Source organism: Corvus moneduloides, chromosome 3, assembly GCF_009650955.1.
Source record: "Corvus moneduloides isolate bCorMon1 chromosome 3, bCorMon1.pri, whole genome shotgun sequence".
Taxonomy (NCBI): Eukaryota; Metazoa; Chordata; class Aves; order Passeriformes; family Corvidae; genus Corvus; species Corvus moneduloides.
The window spans coordinates 83,157,290-83,181,220 of record NC_045478.1 but is presented as its reverse complement, the minus strand read 5'-3'; the positions used below and the strand labels follow the sequence as shown (position 1 = coordinate 83,181,220).

General features: G+C 40.5%; 1 protein-coding gene and 2 long non-coding RNA genes across 3 annotated transcripts in view; 2 read left to right on the top strand and 1 right to left on the bottom strand.

Annotated features, from left to right (window-relative positions):
- Positions 1-16,962, top strand: part of PACRG (parkin coregulated) — a 230,931-nt gene extending 213,969 nt beyond the window's left edge. Inside the window, exon 9 of the mRNA XM_032102476.1 lies at positions 13,215-16,962. Coding sequence (XP_031958367.1) covers positions 13,215-13,369 — 155 coding nt within the window. The 3' untranslated portion in view covers positions 13,370-16,962. The remainder of the gene's footprint in view (positions 1-13,214) is intronic.
- On the bottom strand, positions 101-10,913 carry LOC116441012. Its single transcript, XR_004238839.1, has 3 exons — positions 10,801-10,913; positions 4,945-5,033; positions 101-3,448 (listed from the first exon to the last, which is right to left on the bottom strand). It is a non-coding gene; the product is annotated as an uncharacterized LOC116441012 (long non-coding RNA).
- Positions 16,963-17,682: 720 nt separating the features above from the next.
- LOC116441013 overlaps positions 17,683-23,931 on the top strand; it is a 31,138-nt gene continuing 24,889 nt past the window's right edge. Inside the window, exon 1 of the long non-coding RNA XR_004238841.1 lies at positions 17,683-17,879. This is a non-coding gene — a long non-coding RNA (uncharacterized LOC116441013). The remainder of the gene's footprint in view (positions 17,880-23,931) is intronic.

Below are 23,931 nucleotides of genomic sequence, written 5' to 3'. Positions count from 1 at the left end.
AAGTACAGCACAGAAAGACCATCTTTATATAATTTCTATAAATTGTGTAGTACAATAATATCTTTAACTGTTATTAAAATATAAATAAATAGACAAGGAATAAGCTTTGGATCATTTATTATATCTGTAAAAACATAAACAGGCATAAATAAATGAAGATAGATTCAGAATAACCATCTGTTAGGAAGTTAGTTCAAGTCAAAACACTTAAAAATTGGCACTGTAGACTGTATTCATGTAAATATGTATTTAGACATTTAATTATCTAGGCTCATGTACAGATGTTCTGATTCACTGCAGCCTTCATTTGGGAACTTCTAAGGGCTCAGGATCGACCCACTCAGGTAGCTGCTGAAAATTGGATTCAGGTGCTAAACTTTGTGTTTCTCTGAATTATTGACACAAGTTTATAGTCTAACAGTAGGTCTGTCTCACAGCTGCTTCCTTGCCAAATCATAAGCATAGAGATCACAAGAGCCTTTCTCTGCAAGTAACTAATTTGATAATTAGGTGAAATCTCCCTGGTCACGAAAGACGCAGATTTAAAACGACATAGGCTGGGCTTGTTTCCTGCTTCCTGGGAGGGTGCTTCATCACTAGGTTTTTAAACCATAAAAACTAAGGCAGTCATTGTTGCCGTTGCTGGTTTTTTTTTCCTGCCTTCTTAAAAACACCAAGTGTAATGGGCCATAAGGTTATTCTTTTCTGTAAATCTTCCCCACCCACCCCCTCAACTCACATAACTTTTAAACTCATTGTCCAAATTCAGTGAAACTGAAAAAGGGGCAGAGTTTCTGGAAAAATAAGCGTCAGGGTAGAAGGGAGAGGTCCAAATTCATGTCCAGGTGAGAGAACTGTTGTAGGGTTTGCAAGAGATACAAGGTGTCAGAACATGCCTTAGCTCATACCGCCTATTAGCTGGTAGGACTGGTGGGAAACGAATTGTCATTGTAAAGAGGTGTAGCGCAAAATCAGCATGCATCCATGGGAAACAGGTATCGCTACTGTTTCATGACACAACTTGCTTTTAAAGAAATCATTTGGTCTCACCCAGAAGGAATGGCAATTGCTATCTACAACCAGGAAAGCTCCTGGGCTGTAGCTCGAGGCCAGATGCAAATATTTAAGTCTCAGAGAAAAACTGTTCTGCTCCCTGTTCCCCACTGGCTACCTCTGTGAGACTCACTGATCAGCCCTTCACTCACTTGAATGCTGCTCTTGGGAATCCAACTCCTACTATATGCTGAGAGGTAAATTTAATGCAGCCCTATTGAGTCTCCTGCAGAGCCCACGTGACAGATATTAAGTGTTGCAATTCCTGACGTGGTCTAAATTTCCATTCTGGCTGTAAAAGATTTATACCACAATGTTTTCTCCTGCCCTGTGTCTCTAATTCTGCCTGTTTTCACAGTTGTCTTCTGTGGATGTGTGAAGTTAAGTCAGTCTGTTAGCTGAAAATTGAGAGTGCTATTATTGTTCTTCTCCTGCAAAATCAAGTTATCTTCTTGTGCCATTTCCCCTGCAGAACTAGAACCATAACCCCAATTTAAGCCATTCTGAGCTGCTAGATAGAGATATATTACAAGGGTAAGGATATGTAAATAAATTAATATTAGCCTGTCTTGTTCAATGTCTTCTCAGGATTTAGTGACAGTGGTTATAATCTCTGCCAGACAACTATCAGCAGTTTCAGGAACTGTTGAGGCAGACGGCTGAGGCACTAGATCTGATAAAAAGCATGCCTGAACTTACTGACTTTTCTCCATTTTGTGATATTAGGTAGAGAGGAAAGCTGGTGCCTCTGTAAAATGAGGATATTACCAAACCAGCAAGAGATATCGGGATTACTTTTTTTTTTTTTTTTTTTTTTTTTTTTTTTTTTTTTTTAATCCATACAATTAAAGGAAAAGAAGACAGTAGAAGAGGAGAGGTCTCAAGCACTGGGAGGCTGTTGGTACCTCTCTTCTCACAGGCTGGTAACAGCTTCAGTTCACCTCCTCCATCTTATAAAGCCAATTCTTTAGCTGATACATACGTTCCTGTGAGAGTCCTATGCCCTATGGTTGACATTCCGTTCTAATCATTTCCCAAGCAGACTTTTAAGTAGGTGAGATTCTTACTCATAACTGTAAAGCAAAGGTATTGGGTTCTAGCAACAGATGTGCAGATAAGCCTATCTACCCTTTCACCGTGTTTTGCTACAAAATTACAGCAGAAAGTCAACAGGCTCAGACACAACATCTTAATCGGCATCCAGTGGGATATTTTAAGTTACACTGTGGAATAGTTATGCTAGCCCATAATGCATACGTTCATGTGAGTTAGAACCTTTATGAAGCATACTTTGGAAAATTAACTAGCCAAAGGAATGTCCTTGGCTTCCCTTCCTCCACTTTCAGCCTTTGTTTGTCTTCTACTTCTCCCATGTCCACATTCTTCTCCCTCAGACAAGAAATGTCTATTTTACTTATCAGTCAAGCACCCAATAAACTTTGGCTGTGTTAGGACAAGTAATTCAGGAGGACTTTTCCAGATACCACTATCCAGTGATGACATTTCTTGGTGACTCATGAATTTTCTTCACGTGATTTTACTGAGGCTAATATATGTTATTCTTTTCCCTTAAAATAACATATCATCGTTTCCTTCAAAATCATCATTCTGCTCTAGCTGCTGTTGTCCAAAAATGCTCAGTTCTGATGCAGAATTTTCTCTTAATCTTGAGGTGGTGCTTCCATGGGTACCAATTCAGCACTGCAGCTGCAGAGTTGGATCAGACACCTGTAAACTCACTGCAGCCATTAGCATTAAACAACACAGGAGATGAAACAGCCATCTGTGGTCTGCTGGAGAGAAGCGATAAAGGAATTTTGTGAGGTGTTACTTCTTCCTTTCCTCTGGAGAGTGACCCTGTCCACTGAGCAATAAGTATTCCAGGAAAACTTCAAGAGAATATTACTCTTGAAATATGTCCCTTAGATATTGTCAAGCTGACTTCCAAGTTATCTTTGCAAGGTGTCCCAAATTTATCTAAAAACCCCCCTCATGACTTTCCTTCATAGGAATGGACATTTCATTGTTATTAATGTAAAGCTGATTACAATGTGTGCATGTACTCTCAGATCACTCAAGTGTGGGAAAGCATATTTAAGTTGCCAGGAAAGAATTTTCTTGACAGCTTTTTACTTTTGCTCCTCATTATAATACATGAAAATGCAAACTCCAGCTATTCAAACACACTGTGCTCTGCTGTGCTGTATAAGTGTTTTCTTGGCTGTTATAAAGCTCTAGGCTGGCCTGAGCTGACCAAGAGCATTCAGCCATATCACTTGCCTCTTCTCTTGTCTCTTCCTCGCTGACCTGACTTGCACGTGTATGTGTGTGTATGAGCTGTTTTCCTTCTGAATCTTAGCTGTTGTAGGCTTGTCAGGCACCAGGGCTGGAAGGACTGTAAGATAAGTGAATGATGAATAGAGAATTAAGATTGTGGTTACAAAATGTAGCATGCTTTAGAAATGTTAGAGAACAAAAATGGTCGTATTTGTCGGGATTGGCTGGAGAATGATAAATGACAAAATTTCTACTCTCGTGCTTTAAAGCCCTGGTGTGGCAGCAAATCAGGATAGCAAACACTCAAATGACCACTGCAAAGGAGATGAAATTACTGTAACTACTTCACTGCCATCAGCCTATAGATACATGATATGTGCAGCAGTTTTGGACAATCAGCTACAAATTCACCTGAGAAGCAAAGATTTTTTTTTTAAGCATGACTGTTCAGGTTCACTGCTTTTGTAATGAAGTGAAAGGATATTAAGAGAAGCTTTACAAAGTGAACCAGAAGTGCTGCATCATTAGCAGTTGGAGGTTTTCTCTGTTATGACACGTGTATGATCAGTGTTAACCAGGTTCCAATTCACAGTGCTGAGCATGGCATATATCCTCTTTGCACACAGAAAAGTTTTTTTTGCTCCCATGTAGTTCCAGAATAGATGTTTAAAGGTCTTTTTTTCAACAGCCTTAAGGCATTATATGCTTCTGGATGATTGCAATTCTTCAGGTGTAAGCAATGCAAGTAAGAGCAGCAGTTTTTTTCCTATATTCATACATGCCAACAGTTAAACTGTGTCATGCACACTGGAAATCAGAAAAGTATATCCTTAATTCTCACTCCTATAGCTAGGATCTTTGAATGCTTTTTTATTTTTATCAGAAAAAATGCTATATGGAATGGGGAAAATGACCTTTAATTAATAATTTTTACTGGACTGACACCATTTTCTTAAAACAATGAAGAAAAGTAATAAAGTGTAATGAAATAAATATACGGAATATATTAAAAATAATTTTCTTTTAAAATATTATAATGTATTTCAATACTAATTTTACCTTAAAAAATGCTAATAATTTTCCATCCTATTGTTTTTATACACACTTATTGTATGCAATTACTTCTTTGTTACAAACAATTGTATTTAGGCCTCACTAAAATGCTTGTGTTTTAGTAACACTGTGATCCCTTTGTGAAAACATTAGGAGTACATTTTGATAAACAGCCTAGAGTCTGTGATATCTATAGTGGCACAGTAAATCATGATTTTATATGAGACAGTGAAGGAAGTAGTCTTATAAACATTGCATAAGTGGCAAAACAAAAGGTTTTGCTGTGTATTGCAAGAGTGTGTCAGTCTACTAAATCTTAGTAAGTGATCTAAGTCAGGTTACTGACATGTAAATATCTTCTGTCACCTGGTGCTGGTGTAATTTAGACAGGAAGAAGATTGAGTGTTTTCCAGTTAAGAGTCACTAATGAAATAGTTTTTATTTACTTATCTTGTTTTCACACTTAATTCAGACTCCTATAGCTAAAAAAAAAAAAAAAAAATCAGTCTGGATGTGGTGTATGTGCAGTTTCTACATTGCTTTCAAAAGGCTTCAACTTACCAAATTCAAAAGCCGTGAATCTCCAGAAACACCACACATAGGGGACACAGTTTCCTTTCTCTTTTTATCTGTTTTTCATTCCTGTAAGACTACAGATTATAATACATTTTAGTTGTATAAAAATTGGCTTTTTTCTGTTTGCTTGAAAAGCTGTTATGAATTCAAATATATGCTTTTCTTAATGTAAAAATTAATAGCTGTTAACTAGCTTTTGATAAGTATTTATTTTTATGTCCTTCATAAAAAGAAAGGAAATCTACATCTTGAGAAAGCTATTTTTTTAAAATCTATAATATGCATTAACTCAACTGGAAAAACAAAGGAAGAGTAATCAGATTACTCAATTCATTTACATCTATATTTTGCAATAATATAAAGACACACCAGAAGGAGATATCCTGATCCTTATAGTACTGATATCTGGGGAGCAAGGTGTTCCTTTATGTCTCGCTTGAGGATAAAATAGCACATTCCAGTTTCAGTGCTCGTTGTCCTTTAAACTGCATAAATTCTGTCCTTGTCCTACACCAATGAAAGAAATCTTGGCAAATCCACACAGTCATTCATAGCTTTCATCTCCTTGTCCTTTCTCAAATCACTGCTAAAACACCCTCTGTTGACTTCAGGCTCTTGCTTTTTTAGCTTAATTAAGGAACAGTGAAACTAGAAAACTGGCAACTTCAGGCATATTCAGCAACCTATAGACATATCTAACCACTTGCTTCCATAATTTTGATGGGAAATTTTTAATGCATTGACCTATTTTTATTTAGTTGCATTCCACAGAATCACAGAATAGTTAGGGCTGGAAAGGAGATCACGTAGTCCAACCCCCCTGCCAAGGCAGGGTCAGCTAGAGCAGGTGACACAGGAACGTGTCCAGGTGGGTTTGGAATGTCTCCAGACAGGGAGACCCCATGACCTCCGTTGGCTGCCTGTTCCAGTGCTCTGCCACCCTCAATGTAAAAAAGTTTCTCCTCAGGTTGAGGCGAAACTTCCCATGACAACAAAGGGTTCACCCTTCTGTCACAAAGTTAGGAAAGCAGTCATTGAAGGAATTCAGTTGTCATTGCCATTTTTCATGGGCAAGCTAGACCAAGCAGAGTTCTCAAATGGTAATGATTTTGAATGGTGAAATTATACACAACTGATTCCATTAGTACATGGCAGATGTACAAACATAGCAGCAGTTATTAACACAAAGTAATGGATTACTGAGCTTTTTGCTTGTGAAGAAAAACGTAGGGTTCCCCCTTAAAAGCATTTTGGTTGCATTAATTCAAAACTTCCATTGGTGGAAGGAGGATGGATTGCTAAGCATCTTGAGTTTAGGTATGTATGTAACTCAATGTCAAAAATTGGCTGGTTTAGGATTGTGTTCCATGTCGAAATCAGTGATCTTTGAAGCACTTGAGGACTTTCAGGTTTGTCACTTTGAATTACACTAAAAATAAATTATGTTCATTCCACACACATGCAAAGATTTGGTTTTTTATGGTTTTAATTCCTTTTGCATTAATGATGCTATATTTGGATGAGAAATTAATGGGATGAACAAACATTTTACATCAGTCCAGCAAAGCTATGCAAATTTTGCACACACAAACATGATTTCCAACAAAAAAAAAAATTATTTACTTTGTACTAGCTTATATACATATATCTAAAACAACTGGCAGAACATTGGATTTGCATAACTGGTGCAACTCTTGTTGCACATTAAGTGTGATTTGGGACTAATATATTGTTTTGCAATAGTAAAGAGTGTACCAAGGCCGACAAGATGTCAGCCTCCAAATTCCATTCCCCTGTTGAGCATACTATTTGTCTAAAATTATTTAACTCTACTTTGTTTGATATTGATCTGTAGCACAGACATAAGCACACTTCAAAGTCTAAATTAATTGGGGAAGTTTAAGTACTCATAAAGGAAAAAATATTCTTTTTTACCACATTGATACGTTTGCTAGTGATTTCTTTTTTCATTCTTGTACTTCTATTAAAAAAAAATCAAACAGCAAAAAACCCCAAAACCTGGGCTTAGAAAGGATTATATCTGATATTGCTAACATTTCCTGGAAATGGAAAAACTGCAGTAACAGCTGCTGTCTTGGTTCATTTTCAGTTGGGTTTTCTGGTTTTTTGGGGTTTAGGTTTTTGTTTTGGTTTGGTTTTTTACTACAGCAATTTGCAAGTAGTTGCAGCTATCTCTAGTTAGCTTACATCATTAGGAAAACATCATTTCCATGTTTCCTGTCCAATCAGAGCACTTCGTCTACTTGCTGGCTTGTTGACTTTCTGAATAGCGTTTATAGTAACAGCACTTTCATTTTGCTATAAATGCTAATTTATGAAATAACTAAAAGCTAGCTGCATATGGAAGAGAACTATAGGAAGAATCTGTATTTTGTGCTAAAGCAAAATGCCTTCAATGAGAATTAAGAAAATCTTCTCTAAGACATGATGAGCTGAAATGTCTCTATATTAGTATTCTTTTTAAATTCCAAGCATATATGCCTTCTTGGACTGAAACATTTTTCTGTAATCTCTGCAGTACTGTAGCATCGTAAAGTGATAAACACTCAGCACTAGTGAAGAAAAATAGAAGGAAGAGCCAAGTAAAGCAAGAGACAAGTGTTGATAGTGTCAAAAAACAGGTCTGTGCTTATTCAAAGATTTGGCCTTCTTAAGTTATATTAATACATTCAGCTTCAATGTTTTAAAGTACTTTGAAATATACATGTTGAGTTTTTTAAATTGTTTCATGATTTCAAGTCAGAGTGTTTATTAAATTTTATTGATTTTTCAGCCAAATTTGTGCTTCTTTCCTTGGAATAAGATTAAGCTTCCAAAAGCAGTGTTATATATGTGGTAATCTGTTACTATACCAAAAGTTTAGATTTTTTTTTTTTTTTTATCATAACAGATAAGAATTCTCCCTATTACATTTGTAACTCCAGCAAACCCTCCTTCATGAAAGACATTTTTATATTAAAGGAGTAGCACTCTCCTCCATTACATTTGAAATGGCTGGTGAAAATCTCTCCAGCTCAAAGAGATCTCTGCACCATTTCCTGTTCTGGGATTGCTCTGTGCTGAGCAACAGCAGATATCCCACCATGAGCAACCTGATCTAACTTAGGAAACAGAGCTGACTTAGAGCAGAGCATTTGGACCAGATGACTCCAGAGGTTCCTTCCAACATAAACTACTCTATGAGCTCTTCTTTTCAACACTCTAGCTTTGGGGCCAGCCTGCATGAGGCCAGTTTGCACTTAGTGTGTACATAATCTAGACTTATCCTAAGGAACATTTAATACTGATGTTCACATTACTATGAGCCTTCACAGAGGGAACATGGGGTTCTCTGTGTGGGTTAGTAACAACCAGAAGTCATAACCTCCTGGTGTCTCTTCCTTATCCTGAGTGAAATGAACTGGCAATGTCCCACTGTTTCTTAGCAGACAGGAGGGGTTTAGAGTCTTACCCTGTGACTTTTCACAGACTTTCAATTAAATGAACAGGGAGACTGAACTACCTCATCTTTCCTGGAGCTGACAATTTCAAAGCACAGTTCTGAGTCACAGTGATAGGAGTGGTGCAGAGGAGCCTTCCTCTCTCTCCCCACACTGACTCATCAGGGCTTTCATTTTCCACTCCAGTCAGGAAGCCAACACATTCTATGACAATTAAATTTATCCTAACAAGACTTTGAAAACTTAATTAAGCTCTGAACTGTACCTGAGCAGTGAACTTACATGATGTGAACCCTGACATAGATGCATGCCAGCCTGTAGATTAAATCAGCTTCCATTTATTTCTTCATATTGGTGATGGCTCCTAGAGGGAAAGAAAGTCCTGAAATTTTCCTCAAAATGTTTTAATGCTAGTTTGTACTGCTTAACTGCATTTTGTTATGTGACAGGTTCAATCTCAATGCAGCTGGCTTTTTTTGTTTTGAACTAACATTCAGGTTAGCATGTTGCATTACTGTAGTCATTCTAATTGCTGAAAATACGTGTTGGTTTGACTAGGGTGAACTGAGCTGCTTAAAACCGATTTTTTCCATGGTTGTATTTTACCATAAATAGTACTTTCATTATTGACAATAAAAATTGAGTTTGTGACTGATACCTTCCATGACTTGGAGCAAGACACTTTCAGTATCTTTGTTTCTCAAGATCCAAAAGGAAGGAATGATGCCTATCTTTCCAAGTAGTTTTATTGATTTGTGTACAAAAAAAAGAAAAAGCCGACAAAAAAGCTCACTCCATTATACCAGAGCTCTTTGTTAACTAGTAGCACTTCAAAAATTTCTTCCAAGAATCATTTGTTCCAAGACAAGTTGAAATACACAAGTGTGACTATATGCACTTAAAATCAGTAAAAAACCACTTTCATCAGTAAAGAATAAAGGAATGACATTTGAGTTACAATTTGATTTAAAATGTTGTCTAAACTGGGGACATGGGGCTGTCTTCACAGTCACTTCAGAAATATATTTTGTTATTCCAGTACTAAGCATTCCTCAGGTATTTAACATTTGTGGAAAATCTAATATCCCAAGATCTACGACATCCCTGCAACAACAGGTGTATGAAAACCCTGACTTTAATTTGTGTAAAGCAGAACCTTTGGAACAATCACCACCAGGAGCAACCTCTGGTCTCTGTGAAATACTTACAAGCAACATATTTAGGGGATTAAGAACTCCTCTTTTTGAGATCCAGCCTGCCTTGAAGTGAAATCTAATAAACTAAAAGAATGTCTTGGACACTTTCAGATGCTAACAAATGTCTAGAGTTAAGAATAGATCTGAGTGAGTTTAAGGGTTGGTTTACCTTTCTTGTCAACACCAGGATGTCAAAACTGCCATATCAGGCTCTTAGTGCATAGAGAGGAACTTGCTTGTCCTTCTTTAAAGCAATAAAATTTTATATTTGTAGCATTACCCTAGTGAAACTTTAAAATGAAATGACATAGAATACAAATAACACCAGAATTTCTTTAATATCCCGAATCATGAATAGAAGCATGTCTAGACTCAAATACAAACCACCTTTTATAGCAAAATTCAAATCCTCCTCTGTTCCCTGCCAAATGCTGAGTTCAGTCCCTGAGGGTCTGAGCAGGGTTTCCTTGGCTACAGCAGCTGGCATTGGGAGGGCAGGGAGTGCTGCTCCTGGCCTTGGTGTGCCGGGTGATTTCATCAGCTAACACAGGTCTTGACAGGTGCAAAGACTTTCACTTCACTTCAAGCACCATAAAACCTTTGGTGCATGATTTGAGAGACTGGGAACTAACTTTTTGATCTAGAAAGGGAAAGTAAGATCTTTTCCTGATAGCAATCCTCTAGATCTGTTGGTAGTCCTTCAGTGCATTTCTTCTAAACATAGAAATAACATTTACTCTGAAATGAGTTCTTGGTGCATGCTGAATTTGCCAGACGTTTCACTTTGAGGCAGAGATATGACAAATGTGCATCCCAGCATTTTCATGTTGATTTATTCTTCCTCACAAAGGACAACTTCATAAAGAGTTTGAATCAGATCCATGTTCACTCTTTACATATGCAACATTTTTGTGGCTGACAAAGCTGGCTTCTCAGGCAAACTAACTTGGAAATAAAGTCAAACCAGAGAAGGGCATGCTGAGACCGCTATACTTTAGTGGCTATTTTTTTCCTGCTAATCATCATTATTATTATGAGTAGATATTTACCCTTAGATGCATTGGGCAGATAATTCTGACTCATCCATTTAATGGATGTTGTCCTCTTGGGTTAATGATTATCTTTTTTGTATGAAAGCTTTGTTAATTCCTATAAGTACATAGGATAGCTATTTTAATACTTACCAGGTGACCTTGATGCTGACATAACCTTTCTAGTATTGTTGGTTGTAGCTTGTGTCATGACATTAGTGTGGATTATGGCTGTCTTGAGGATACAAACCTTCATATAGCACAGATGGTCTGTAGGAAAAAAAAATTGTAATGACGGTCTACACATCACACATTCAGTCTTCCCTTGCAGACTCTTTCCTTTATCATTGCCTCATACTCTTAGATACCTTTTAATCAAGCATCTAAGACATAATTTTTTGTACAGACTATGCTCCATAATAAAGATTGTAACATGCAATTCTGGAAAATACCTCTGCTACCAGCGTTATCGTGGCTTCTCATTGGCCTCCCCCAGACTTCCTTAGAAATGTATCACCATTACTTCCAGACAGCTGATTTTTTTTACTACTTCTTTGAAAGAACGATGAAAGCTGTGTAAGCTCATTAGCAGAGCATGTGTGTAGGCTTAAAATTACAGATAATAGACATATGGTTGGAAAGTCAGTAATTCCTTTACGTATTTGCCAAGACTTAGGTCAAGGTTCAGGATTTCCTTTGCTCAAACTGGTGAAATCAGAAATACCTCCAGGTGTTCTGGGGAGGGCTTGCAGTGCACATGCAAGACAGGTGATGAGGCACAGTTATCTCAGTTGCCTTCTGCAAGAGCAAACCATGTTTACTCTAAATTGCACTCAGTTGTGGTGTGCTTTTCTTTTTGCACTGTTTATTTGTATAAGTCAATCCTTTTTTTAATAGTTCTTGGTGTTTTCTATGCACTCTCATAATCTGTTGTTTGTAGCATTACAGTAAATTCATTGTAATAAATTCTGTTGTCACAATCCTGGCTTTTCATGTCAATGAAATTAATAGTTAATGTCTTGGAAAATATTTGTGTGCTTAAAAGTAATCATCATTTTAAAAAATTACCTCCTTCCCACTCAGAAGCACAGTCCTTGTATGTCACGTCTGTATTTGTGTAACCATTTCATAAAAAGTAAAGTGACATAAATATGTGTAAGCAGTCAGATATTTTACAGGAAAATTCATCAAAAGGGTGATTTTTACCCATGTTCACCAGCTGTTTCTTCATGATCGTGGTTCTTCAGTTTTTGCTGGTAACAAAACCACAAGCTTTAAATCCAGATCTTTGGGCTTAGATCTAGAAGAGGCTGTGGGGATGGGTGGAGTTGTACATCTACATTGCATCAACCTGGGGATCTGGAAGCAGCAGTGGGGGCAAAATCTACCCTTGCCCTCGTGTTTGCCTGTTTGCCCTGTTTCAAATGTGAAAGGCCGGCTCTGCCTGAGAAGTTGCATTGTCTTGACAAATGGGTCTTTCTCTGGCTGAAAGAAAGTGGCTCTTTCTCTGCCACTGAGTGTTTGAGATGTTAACATGGGCACATTGTCACCACTGCCCAGAGTGAGGCCACTGGCTGCTTGCATGTGGACTACCCTACAGCAGTGTGACAGCTGCCCCACCTCCCCCACTACACCAAACAGGATCTGAGTACATTTTGCCCCTTCCAAATTAGTTTTCACACATCTTGGAATATATATACAGATACTTTTTCTGATACTTTTCAGAATATTGTTTTAAAACCAAATGAAATATATTTTCTACCTTTAAATCTCTCAGCAACTTTGTAGGTGAAGTTATTTCTTATTGATTTTATTTTGGTGTCACGGTATTCATACTGATTTTTAAAGAATTATGGTCTGTGTGTATGAGCGTGTGTCATCCTTGCTAGTCCATGTCAGAGAAAACAGCAGTAAATGTTACTGCACCTGGGGGCTGCAATAATTTGTCCTTTTGACATTGACTTAATTTTGCACATTTTTCAGGAAGCTGAAATTGAATGAGCACCATGATATACACCAAAAATCTCTTATAGCTAAGTTCCCTCTATCAGGAACAACAAAAATGTGTTAATATGATGACTAATGTGGAGCACCCCAAACTAATACCTAATTAAGATTTCAAACCATAACAAGTCTAGAATAAGTCATTTTTTAGACAAGTGCTTATGCATCTGGCAATAGAATTTTGTCTTAAGTAAGCAGTGTTAAAAATAAAGTAGTAATGGTTTTAGAGGTGAACTGTGAAAGTGAGAATCCACATTCATCTTATAAAAGAATGTGGTTTAGTTTCATTAGGATTTTTGCTTAAGTACTGAAGTAATGCATACGTACATTTTGAAAGCATTTGAAGCTGGAGCCTGAGCAAAGCCTTATAGAGATACCAAACCCATCCTGTTTTCAAATTCAGCTCTGTTTCATGTCACAGAAAAGTTTCTAATAGAGGCACAGTAATTGACCAGTAATTGCAATTTCCTATGTCATTATTTTGAAGTGTAAGACAAAATTCAATATAATTCTTTTCTTTTTCTCTTTTTTTTTTTTTTTTTTTTTTTTGTTTTATTAACCAGTTAATTTAGGTGATGGGATAGAATACAGCCAGCAGAAGCGTGAAAATGTTGGAGTTCTCATTCAAGAGACACTGGAACTCTTTGAACGCTACGGTGGAGAACATGCTTATATAAACATTAAATACATGATCCCCACTTATTGGTCGTGCATTTAAACTGAATTATATTAAATGGGATGATTCCACCTGTGCTCTAAAAAAACTGTATCTGACTCTGTATGGCATCTTGTTAGTCATGCTTTATTTTCTCTACAGCTGCTAAAATAGTGGCTTCTGGGGCATTGGAGTGTTAGCACTATTGTGAACAAGGCTTTCCAATACATAAATAGTGTCTGTTCCTTTGATTACAATGGTGTACTGTGCTTGTTTGTTCCCTGAAAGAATCACTCCTTTATAACAGAGCTGACTTGAACAGGAATCTGAGTTAAACCTTCACTTGTGTAGACAATAAAACTATAATTTTCATACACGATTCAGCAATTGCTGTTCTGTGTCCGCTTGCCCTGAGGGTGATGTCAGAGGCTGTAACAAGAAGAGTTTATGCTGACTGCTTAATAGGTGTTTGTCATGGAAGAGAAACACCAGTTCAGCAATGCCTCTCTAGCAGCTGTGCTGAATAATGTGCACTGACATACAATAAAACTGTTGAATGTATATACCAATTGCAGAAGGAAAAATTATATTTTCCATTATAAAGCACTGTCATTAAATTAATCAAGGTTTCTTACACACTCCTGTCCTCAGCTTCCAGGTGTTTACTCATGGAATTTGGGTTTCTCTTGGTGAACATAAGGCACAAACACAGTTATGAAGAAAAGAAGCCCAGAAAAAAACCTGAATAAATCAGATGGAAGATACAGCATACATAAAGTGTTGGTTCCTAGTGACACTAGGTAAACACAGAATGTACACATACATTTTTAAAGGGCACTTGGTATTTTTGTAACTGCAAGGTTGCTATTGCTTTTCTATTGTTATTATTATGGTGTGCATGTGTGCAAACAATGCAGCTATTGTTGTAGGAATCCCTTACAATTTCCTACTCAGTTAGTTTCTCCCTGTGTACCCATAACACAGAACTGATACAAACATGGATTTAAGCAAAGCTATTGAGATTGACTTTATTGCTTTTTAAGCGTTTCTATGGAATAAACCTACCAAAAAAAAAAAAAAAAAAAAGCAATCTGACGATTCTCAAGGACAACCATTTAAAATTATTGAGTCAGCTCAAAACAAACCAGAGATATGAACTTTGCCTAAAAACATGACATTTTAAAAAGTACTTTAAAAGACTTTGGGCTCATCTGGCTTTTATTCTGGTTTCTGGAGCTCTTCAAATGTATGCAAGTTGCACTTTCAAGCATTTCACTGTAACTGTTAAGAGCCTGAAATGCACTCTTTGATGTTAGACACATGAGACTTTTTCCAAGTGCTTATCCATATCCATATTCACACCTTAAAAGTCTTGCCCGAGTGAGAGACACAGCCCTGCTCTCTGGGAAGCCTGCTGGAAGTGTGGGAAGCACCTTCCCACCTGCTGAAACTTTGAGTCATATCTGTCATTAGATTGACATTAGAACTTGCCTTTTCCTGTTCTGTGGCATCTTCAGCCTGAGGATTTCCTTTTACTTTCTTCTCATTCCTGTAAATGGAAAAAAGTGAAGATTTTTACTCTTCCCACCTCTTTGAGGAGCTGCACCTTCAAGTGATGCCACCAGCCACGAGCCCTCATCAGCCCCTGGTTTAGGCATGGCTGCTGGAGGTGTGCTTCTTTCCCAGGCTCCATAGGCCTTTCTTTTCTGTTTGTTTTTTTGGTTCTTCCTGAGTTTTGTTTTACAGTTTTTCCAGGGCTACCCTCAAGTCCCTGCAGTTTAGACAAGGTCTGTCCTCTGTCCAACATACACTGTGATGGATAAACATGTACAAAACTCTGCCTCATCTCTAGGGTATCTACAAATCTTTCACTTCCCAGGCAGAAAGGGAGGTGAAGTCTGGCTCTAGGCTCATGCTTTTGTAATCTCAAGAGCTTTGTCTTCAAACCTGGCAGCACAGAGCTTAGCAGGATACTGCAGGGGGGCATAGGCCACGTCTTCTTCTCCAAAAATGCCTTTCTACACAGCCACCCTGTCACTATCCACACAGCCTTCACTTACAGCTTCTCCCCATTTGCCTTGCATTGTCCCTGGCACCAATGAGCCATACTTTTTCATTTGCTGACATCTATGGATTTGGTAACTGTGGCATTGCAGGTTTCCCATGAGTACAGACTGTGCTGGAAGACTGCAGCTCAGAGGGAGCTGAGTTATTCAGCTCAGAAACAAACCAAGCCCTTCATAAAAGGAGAATTCCCAGGCCACCTTTCACTCCTCAGCTATTTGTATTCTTTCCTTAAGAGAAGTCCAGTACTGCTCTTTGCCTGAGATCAAAAAGCTCCTCAATAGCTGGCTTCAGTTCCCCTGACGCTGGGCTCCAGCCACAGAGCTGCTCACAGAAGGGACAGTGAGGGAAAGGCTTCTCAGCCCTGCATTTTCCCCATCCCATCACTCCTCTGCATTCCCAACAGCTCTGCTGAGGATGAGAAGTTTCAGGTGCCTCACCAGCCTTTTTAATTCTGTTCCCCAACACCCTCTTTTGCATCCCTTCCCCTTCAGCTCACCTAGGACAAGACTGCTGACTGACAAAGACACACCATGGAAAATGGGTACCTTGTGAAGCTGCAGACTTGGCCAGGCCTGATGGCCTCAGACTTGTGCTCTTTCTTGAAGATTTCTTTCACAATACATTGGTTCAACAAGGGGTGACCTTATGGCAAACCATAAGGGCAATAGAGGTCATACATATTCACATCAGGAAAAATAAGTTTTATAGAAAAGTGCTTTTATTTGCATGGTCAGGATGGGAACATTAGCCTCCATCATACTATTCCTATGCCTGGTCCATTGATTTAAAAGTGAACATTCTCCCATAACCTTATTATTTCTCAGAGCTGGACTGATAAAAAGAAGCATGATAAAACCCACAGGTTGGTAATTTAGGAACACTGAAAATTAAACTACTTTAAGATGTCATTTTGCTAAGTCAGACTGTAGGCCTTCCAACCTTGACAATGTCTCTTTAAGCATGATCAGCAGCATATTTATAGGCAATTACAGCACTGCTCAGAGCACTTTATAAAGCACAAGATCAAGGACTCAGGTGCTTAAGCATACAAGTAATACTATGTCATTCAATATACTGCTTAGATGTCTTACTATGCTGAAAAAAAACAGAATTATGGTTAAAAAATAGTAACTGCCTCTCTTTTGACCAGATCATGGTCACTGATGCTAGGGGAAAGCCAATCAACACTTTTTAATTGTAATCAATTAAAAGGTACCCTGGGCCAGGTGTTTCAAGGGGTATAAATTAAGTAGCACTATTAAGGCTAATTTGGCTTTACAGAAGTGATGTGGTTTGTGTCTTACTCTGGGGTCTTTTGCTGCTTTCTCCTTAGTGATGGTAAGGTAAGGAGCATCAGTGAGCAAATGTGTGGAAGTTAAGTTTAAGTGCTGGTTTTCTGAAACTACATGTTTTAAATATCTCCAGTTTATCTCAATAAACATGTTAGGTTGGCTGGCAACTGTTTAGCTTGAAGAATAAAAAGCATGTGGTAACGTTAGGGGGAGAAAATGTACTTGTGGCTGCCTTGTGTCATGTGTGATCATGAAAACAAGCATAAAATAAAATATTTTTGATGATTCCTCCCCAAATCTGTATAAGGGAACTCTGTAACAGGTGTCAGAGTTTAGGGAACTCTGGAACTTTGTGAATGCTGTCAGGTGCTACAGAGCAGTCACTGTGCAAGTTATTGATCCACTGAATGCTCTGAGTTGCCCATGTGAAGGGGGGCAGGGGCAGGGGTGGCTGTGGCTCCTGCCTAGCTTGGGCTGGGGCTGCCTGTGGGCTCCTGCAGAGGGGCAGAGCCTGGCAGAGGACAGAGCAAGCTGCTGCCAGCACTGGTGGCAGGGAGCCGGAGCCAGGCTTCTCACTGGTAGCTTTCCAGTGTTTCAAAGAGATGGAGCTGCCAAAAAAGTTTGAAAAGAGTCTCCCAGGAGTCAAATACAAAAGGGCTATGGGAAGTTGTAAGTGGGAGGGAAGGTATGGGACCCTAGCTGGGAGGGTGTTTGTGTGTGGAGTGCAGGGAGGTGTAGCTGCAGCCAAGCAGGGCAAAAATAAAAAGTTAGAGCAGACACTATGTGCTTTCCTAATCCTGTCTGGAGACCCTCTGACTTCCAGAAAAGCACTCTCCAGTCTGAGGGGCTCTGCAGGCAATGGGGCACGTCACATTTTTCCACTCATCTGTAACATCCTGTGTTTTCTGCCTTAAATAAAAGCAGTGATGTTTGTGGCAACTCTATATAAAGCCTGTCTGCTTGCAACCTCTCAGAGCTGCTTTGTGCCTCCTGGAGACCGGGAGAGGAAGGTTTATGCCCTGGCAGGACAAGAAGTTCCCTGCACTGGCCCCATAATCCTTCCGGCATGTGAGGGGAGGGAAGGGGAATGTGTGTGGTGGGGCATATCTTAGCTGTTCTTGTTCTTGCCTAGCGAATCCAGCCTGGGTATGTCTGTGGGGCTCCTTGCTGAGAGCTCTCCCCTCCTTGGACAGTGTGTGGTGGCTTCTGGAGAGGTGGGTGGAAGCCTGCTTGAGCAGAGACAGCAAACTGCAGCCTCAGGCAGGAAAAAGTATGTTTCTTGCAGAGCAGGCAGTCAGCTTTGTGCTTCATGTCCCGTTTGTGATGCTGCAAATCAAGAAATTTTTTTTACCAATGTCACTCAGGAGTTGAGCAGCACTTGCAAACCCCTGGCTCATAACCCCTTGTGCTCTTGGTGTGGGCTGTGTGCAGCAGGACAGGGTCAGCGTGCCTGGAGTGGGTGACACTGCTCGCCTCTCTGGGCTTCCCCATTAGCAGCAGAAGCACCTAATCTTGATCACCCTGCTGTGGCACTTGCCCTGAGTGCCCTTCCTCAAGGGGAAAGAAGAGGGCTGCTCAGATTTTTTTTTTTTTTTTTTTTTGGCCAACAGAGCCCCCTCACATAAAGCAAAAGCCTTAAGCTACAGAAGAATGGAAACCCTCATGGAAGAGAAAGCTCAGGGCACAGCCGTGTTGGCAAGGCTGTGGCCAGGGGCATTTTTGGGACTGTGCCCTCTCTGCTGCTGCTCTGGGTGCCCATGCACAGGAGCCCTCTGTATTTGCTATGGTCTGCTGACCCTAGCTGCTGGGGGTGTGGGGTGAGAGGGGATGAAATGGGAAGTAATCCTAGTGTTTTTCAAATACTGAAAGAAGTTAAATCCCAGCCTCCTTACTCTGCCTTGGTGAAGGTGGGTTAATGCATGGAGGTAATAGGAAGAAAGGGCGCACGTAAACAGAGCACCATGTTTTAGATCTTGTATTGCTGTCTTAAGAAAAGAGTATGACATACCCTTAATTTATTAAATGGTCTCAGCAATCCAAACTTCCTGTGTTTATCTGCATCAGCACAATTCATTTGGAAAAAAAAATAAAATCAAAGGTTAAGGCTGTTGGAGGGCAGAATGGGATCAGCTACATACCAGCCTGCTGTTGTAGCTTGCTCTGCAGCAGTGGGAACATGTTGCTTGTGGACCTGCACCTCTTCTGCTTCTGTAGCCATATGATGCACAACTTGGTAGAAATTAATTTAGACTGCCATACTTCATGTGACTGCAGGTAAGTGCATGGATGCTTTTGGTAGCATACTCCTCTGCAAAAAGCATTGCAGCCACTGCAGCTCTGTGACTGCCACAGAGTCGTTCTGGCCTTGCATGAAATCACATTGCACTCTGATATGGGCATAGTGATCAAAGAAACCCTGTACACAAACTCCTCAAAACGCATCAGAAATCTCAAGGAGGTCTCCACATCACAAGCACAGCCTGTCAACAACATCTATAGCAGTGCAGGATGATGAAGCACACTGGGTATAGGCAGGGAAAATTAATGTCTGATATAAAGCATCTACCTCAGGTTGCATATTATCGAGTTAATCAGGGGACCTGGCTTTAAATGTGTGGTCCATCCAGTTTTTGTATCAAATTTCAGTTTCTGTTTTCTGGGTGTAACTCCTAAGCCCTTCCCTAAGGAGCAATTACTGAAAAGCAGCTTGGCTTACCTAACTCTAGCCCTAGAAGCAGGGAATGATATCCCTGCCTCTGGCCATCTCCATCTTGTGCATTAGTCTCATTACTTCATTTTCATGTGTTTTTGCTTCCCGCTTCTCCTGGGTCCCTGCGGTGCTGTGCCGAGCTGGAAGAGATGCTCAGGGAGCTGGGTGGGTAGGGGGGAAGCTGATGAGAAAAGACCAGGAGTCAGCAGCTATTCCGGCAAAGGCTTTTCCTTGACAGTTTATGTTTTGGAAAATGTGAGTTTTGGGGAACTTGCATCTCTTTCTCCCAATACACTGCATTATGGAGGAAGAGAATGGAGGAGGACTTATTCCAGAGATGTTTTGCCTCAGCTACTGCCCAGGGAGCAACTCTGGGGTGGAAAACATTAGCTCTGCTGCAGGTGGGTGACAGGAATGAGAGCAAATGGTGGGAAGCTCTTGGCTTCTCACCTTTTGCTCTCATTGTGAGCACTTAGTGGCTGCATTTGTTGAGCTTTTTGGGCCCCTGCAGCTGCACATCCCAACCCCCTGCCTCTCTGGGCTACCATTTGCTACAACCTGGGCTCTTTCTGTGGCTGGGAGTTTTCTGGGTTTTCTTTGGCAGAGCCCTTCTAGGCTCTGCTCCTGAGGAGGGCCAGACAGTTGCCCCACTGCTGTGATATGAGGCAGCCTGGGACTTCTCCCCTCAATTCCTATGTGACTTCCAAGGCCTGCTTGGAGCTGCTGATGTTGCTGGGAAGGCAGCATGTGTTCAACAGGTGTCTTCTCCTCTAGGTGCTGCCCTCTCTGCCCCAGTGTACTCATGGCAACATCCTGCCTTGCTGGATGGGATGGTGTCACCATCAGAGCCAGGATATCACCAGGCATCATGGTGCTGAGCCTGGCTCCTCCTAGCCAGTAGCACAACCCGCTGAGCCTCTTTTCCTGCATGGGCTGTTGGTGGTGTTTTCCCAAGCTGGAGAAAGCCTGTTCCCCATCACATGCTGAGCGAGGGACTCTGAGGTGGGTGGTCTGCAATGCTCCACCTCTTTGGAAAGCAACTAAATCGTTCCAGGGGTAGGGGGAAGAATAGAATCTAGCAGAAATAGTACTTAAACCACTACTCTAAACCCAAAGATTAGTAATCTCCCTCAAAATGCTCTTAGTACAGGGAGGGGAGATACCTGGATGCCTTCATTCAGCCCCACATTTCACAGTGTGACTTATTCCTCAGCTATTTACTGGAAGAACTCCATGCCTGACGCTTTTTTTGCTAATACTGAATCATCTATGTCTGTTACAAAGGAAGAAATTGCTACTGCACTGCCTCAAGAATCAAAGTAAAGGGAACATCTGCTCTAAACTTCTTGCATCTGATTATTGCTTGCTATGTATTATTACTTACAGTAGTAATGTGACTAAATTAAAGCTTTCTTTTCTTGTGTGTGCTTTTATGCATTGCTTTGCAATGAAATGTGTGGCTTGCTTCAAATCAACCTACAGCTAAAACTATGTCTGCATAGAGCTGAGCCCACATGTACTTACATGCAATTAAGGGCACAATTGGAGCATTCTGAAAGATTGCCTTTAAAAGGCCTTTTGTTCACTCCCCCATAGGGGCTGGGTGTTATAAGCACGTTAAAATGTAACATTAAGGGGGGAAAAAAAACCCTCTGTGAGGAATTCTGTAGAGGCACAGCTATGTTTTCTGTAGCTTGGCAGCTGTCTGTATTCAAAGGCTGGGGAATGACTGGCGTTGTGAGGGTGATGATAATTTTGATAGGAATCCCCCGCATCACAAGAATGTTCCTAATGAAGGAGGAAAAGCCCACCAGAAACATTCCAGTGCTGTGAACCTGCAGGCAGCCAAAGCCAGCGTCCGAGCTGCTCTGCACAAACAGCAGCAAATCCAGCTGCTTCTGCAGAAGGAAGAGTTAGTGGTTATTTTTCTTTTCCTGCCTTTCTGAAGTGCATGTGGTCTTACCAATGAGCTTAATTGATTGAAAAAGTATCTGAAAAATAAAGCTCTTGAACTTGCATGCCTAGAAACCTACCAGCATCACGTGCATAGCAAAGGCCACGTATCTCACAAAATACCACAACATTTCACAAAGGAGGTTTAAGAGCTCCAACTGAATAAAGCTTTCTCTGTGAAATATTGTTATGGATCTACAAAGCAGTTAAACCCTCCTTGGGAAAAAAAAAGTGTACATCTCTCACAGTGCAGTGGCAGCAGTGTAACTACCACTGCGGCCTCATTAATAAGGGTTTTAGTCTTTATCAGCAGAAGGAAAAAAATAAATCCTCTTCACAGGAAAGAAATTTAAGTTAGTAAGTTCTGACCATTTGCTTTTAAGTTCTCTGTGTGTGTGTGTATATATATATATATAAATCTGCGTAACAGTGCTTTGGCCTTCTTTAAGGGATGGATTCTTTTACTTAAATCCAGTAATGAAAATAACAGGGCCTAAACTAACTTGATAAGGCTGTTTTTTATCAATAATTTTGCCACTGACATAGTGCAGGATTGATTTTTGTGGTTTGTGTTATAGCAGCTTTTAATTATCAGACAATTTTGGTACCACATGAGGTAGGAAAAATGGGCAGTTGCAAACTGCAGTGTTTTTCCATACATATTATAGTGGTGGATTTTTTCTCTTTAAAGAAAGAAATATAATATTCCTCTGTTTTCAGTGGGGTTTTTTAAAACCTTTTACTCATTGAGCATTTTTTGGCTTCTTGAGAAGATAGTTGCATTGCTCTGCTAAACAGCTTCCCTTCATACCCACAAATGTTTTCAGCTCTTTAATACTATTGTGCAGAATTGCACAGTATTTGCATGTCTCCCATATTGCTATAATTAAGTTTGGGGAATGGAGATGGATAGTGTGTTGAGTGTGTGATTGGTTTCTCCACAGCCCTCACTCAGGGCTGTTTTTTATAATTTGATCAATAGAAGGCAGTTGTACAAACAGCAATTTTTAATTTCCAATTTGAGTTTCAAGTTTCTCATGAAAATTTAATTTTTTTTTTTACTATATAAAGCAATTTCATTTGCTTTGCCTGAGACATTTCGTGGCAATTGTTTCCCTCTCCCTCCTGTGAAACCATGGCACTGACCATGGCCCTCCTGGGCTGCCTGGTCCATGCAGACACGTGCACCTGCCATCCTGAAGGCTTGGGGAAGCTACTCTTCCCTCATAAACATTCCAAAATAGACCTTGAAGGGCAGATGCTCTCACTGGCATGCAGAAATGTCTACAAACCTGGCTGAGAGTAGGGTGAAACAAGCTGTGTGCTGTCCCACCTTGGAGCTGGCCTTATAAACCAAGGATGCGAGATGCCCTCAAAGCTGTGGCCTCCAAGGAGGTCAGTGAAAGGACCTTTCCCAGTGCCCATGGATGCGTTTAGTGGCCACCTCACCCAGCTGTGCGCAGCCCTGGTGGTGGTCGGGCACCTGCCAAGCCCAGCCCTGCAGCACCTACCAGCCTGCTCCTGGCAAAAACAGATGCTCACTGTGCCCAGTGTGCACTGAGCTGCCAAAGTCTCCACACATCTGCTTCCTTCCTGCCACAACAGATGGTTGCTACAGCCGAGAAAAGCAGCTGGTAATTGGCATCAGCTGGGCTTGGTGGTTGGGAGGAGGAGGATGAAGCAGCAGCAGGGCACGGGGTTGAACACAGTGATATTTTTTACAAGGGAGATGCCTGTGCTGGTTCTTTGCACTAGCTTTGCTCCAGGCAAGGACAGGAATGATGGATGTGCTGCAAATACAGGGAGACCAGGAAAGAGCTGTGACTGTTCACTTCTAATGCTCAGCAAAGGGCCTCTCTCTTGCTATTCCTCAGTGGATGTGGAGGAACTTTATGGTGGGCAGGGAAGGCCACCACAAGCCCTCTTCCTGGGGATTGCTGTCTCCCCCGGGTCAGCCAGCTGAAACCCAAAGTGCTGCCGTGCAGTCCAAAGTGCTGCTGTTTCTGCTTTTAGCTGAGCAAACTGCAGTCACACAGAAAATGTGTGCTGGAGCAGAGGGTGAAACCCAGTCACTTGCTCTAACAACTGCTGATGCCATTCTGGTGCCAGACCTCCTCCTTGCCTCAGTCTCAATGAGAGTGAAATGGGGAAGCAGGGCTGTGTGACTGCTCTGGTTTCAGTTCAGCACGGACAGAACAGGCTGTAGCTGCACAGAGCCACAATTGCTGCTAAATATTGCCCATTTTAGCCTTCAGATTGGCCTTAATAAAGTCAAAGGGACTATCCATAGAAAAAGAAGAGCAGGAGCTGGTTCCTGCGCTTACCTTAAACTTATGTTGTTGCTTTAGAGTTGGTTGTGTGGGGGTTTTCTCCAGTACAGATTTTCTTCTACCCCAAGCAGTGCTTTAGAAGCACCATATTTGCATGTAACCATATTTCCATGTTGTAGCTGTGGGGTCTTTTCAGTTGTCTTCTTCATGTTCCTCTGGTTTGTGCAATTTTAATCTGTTTTACTCATTAGATCCTAACCTGCAGTTTTCTATTTAAATTACTTTCTACAGAAAATGTCAGGGAGCTGGGGAGCTCTGTCTCTTACATGATGT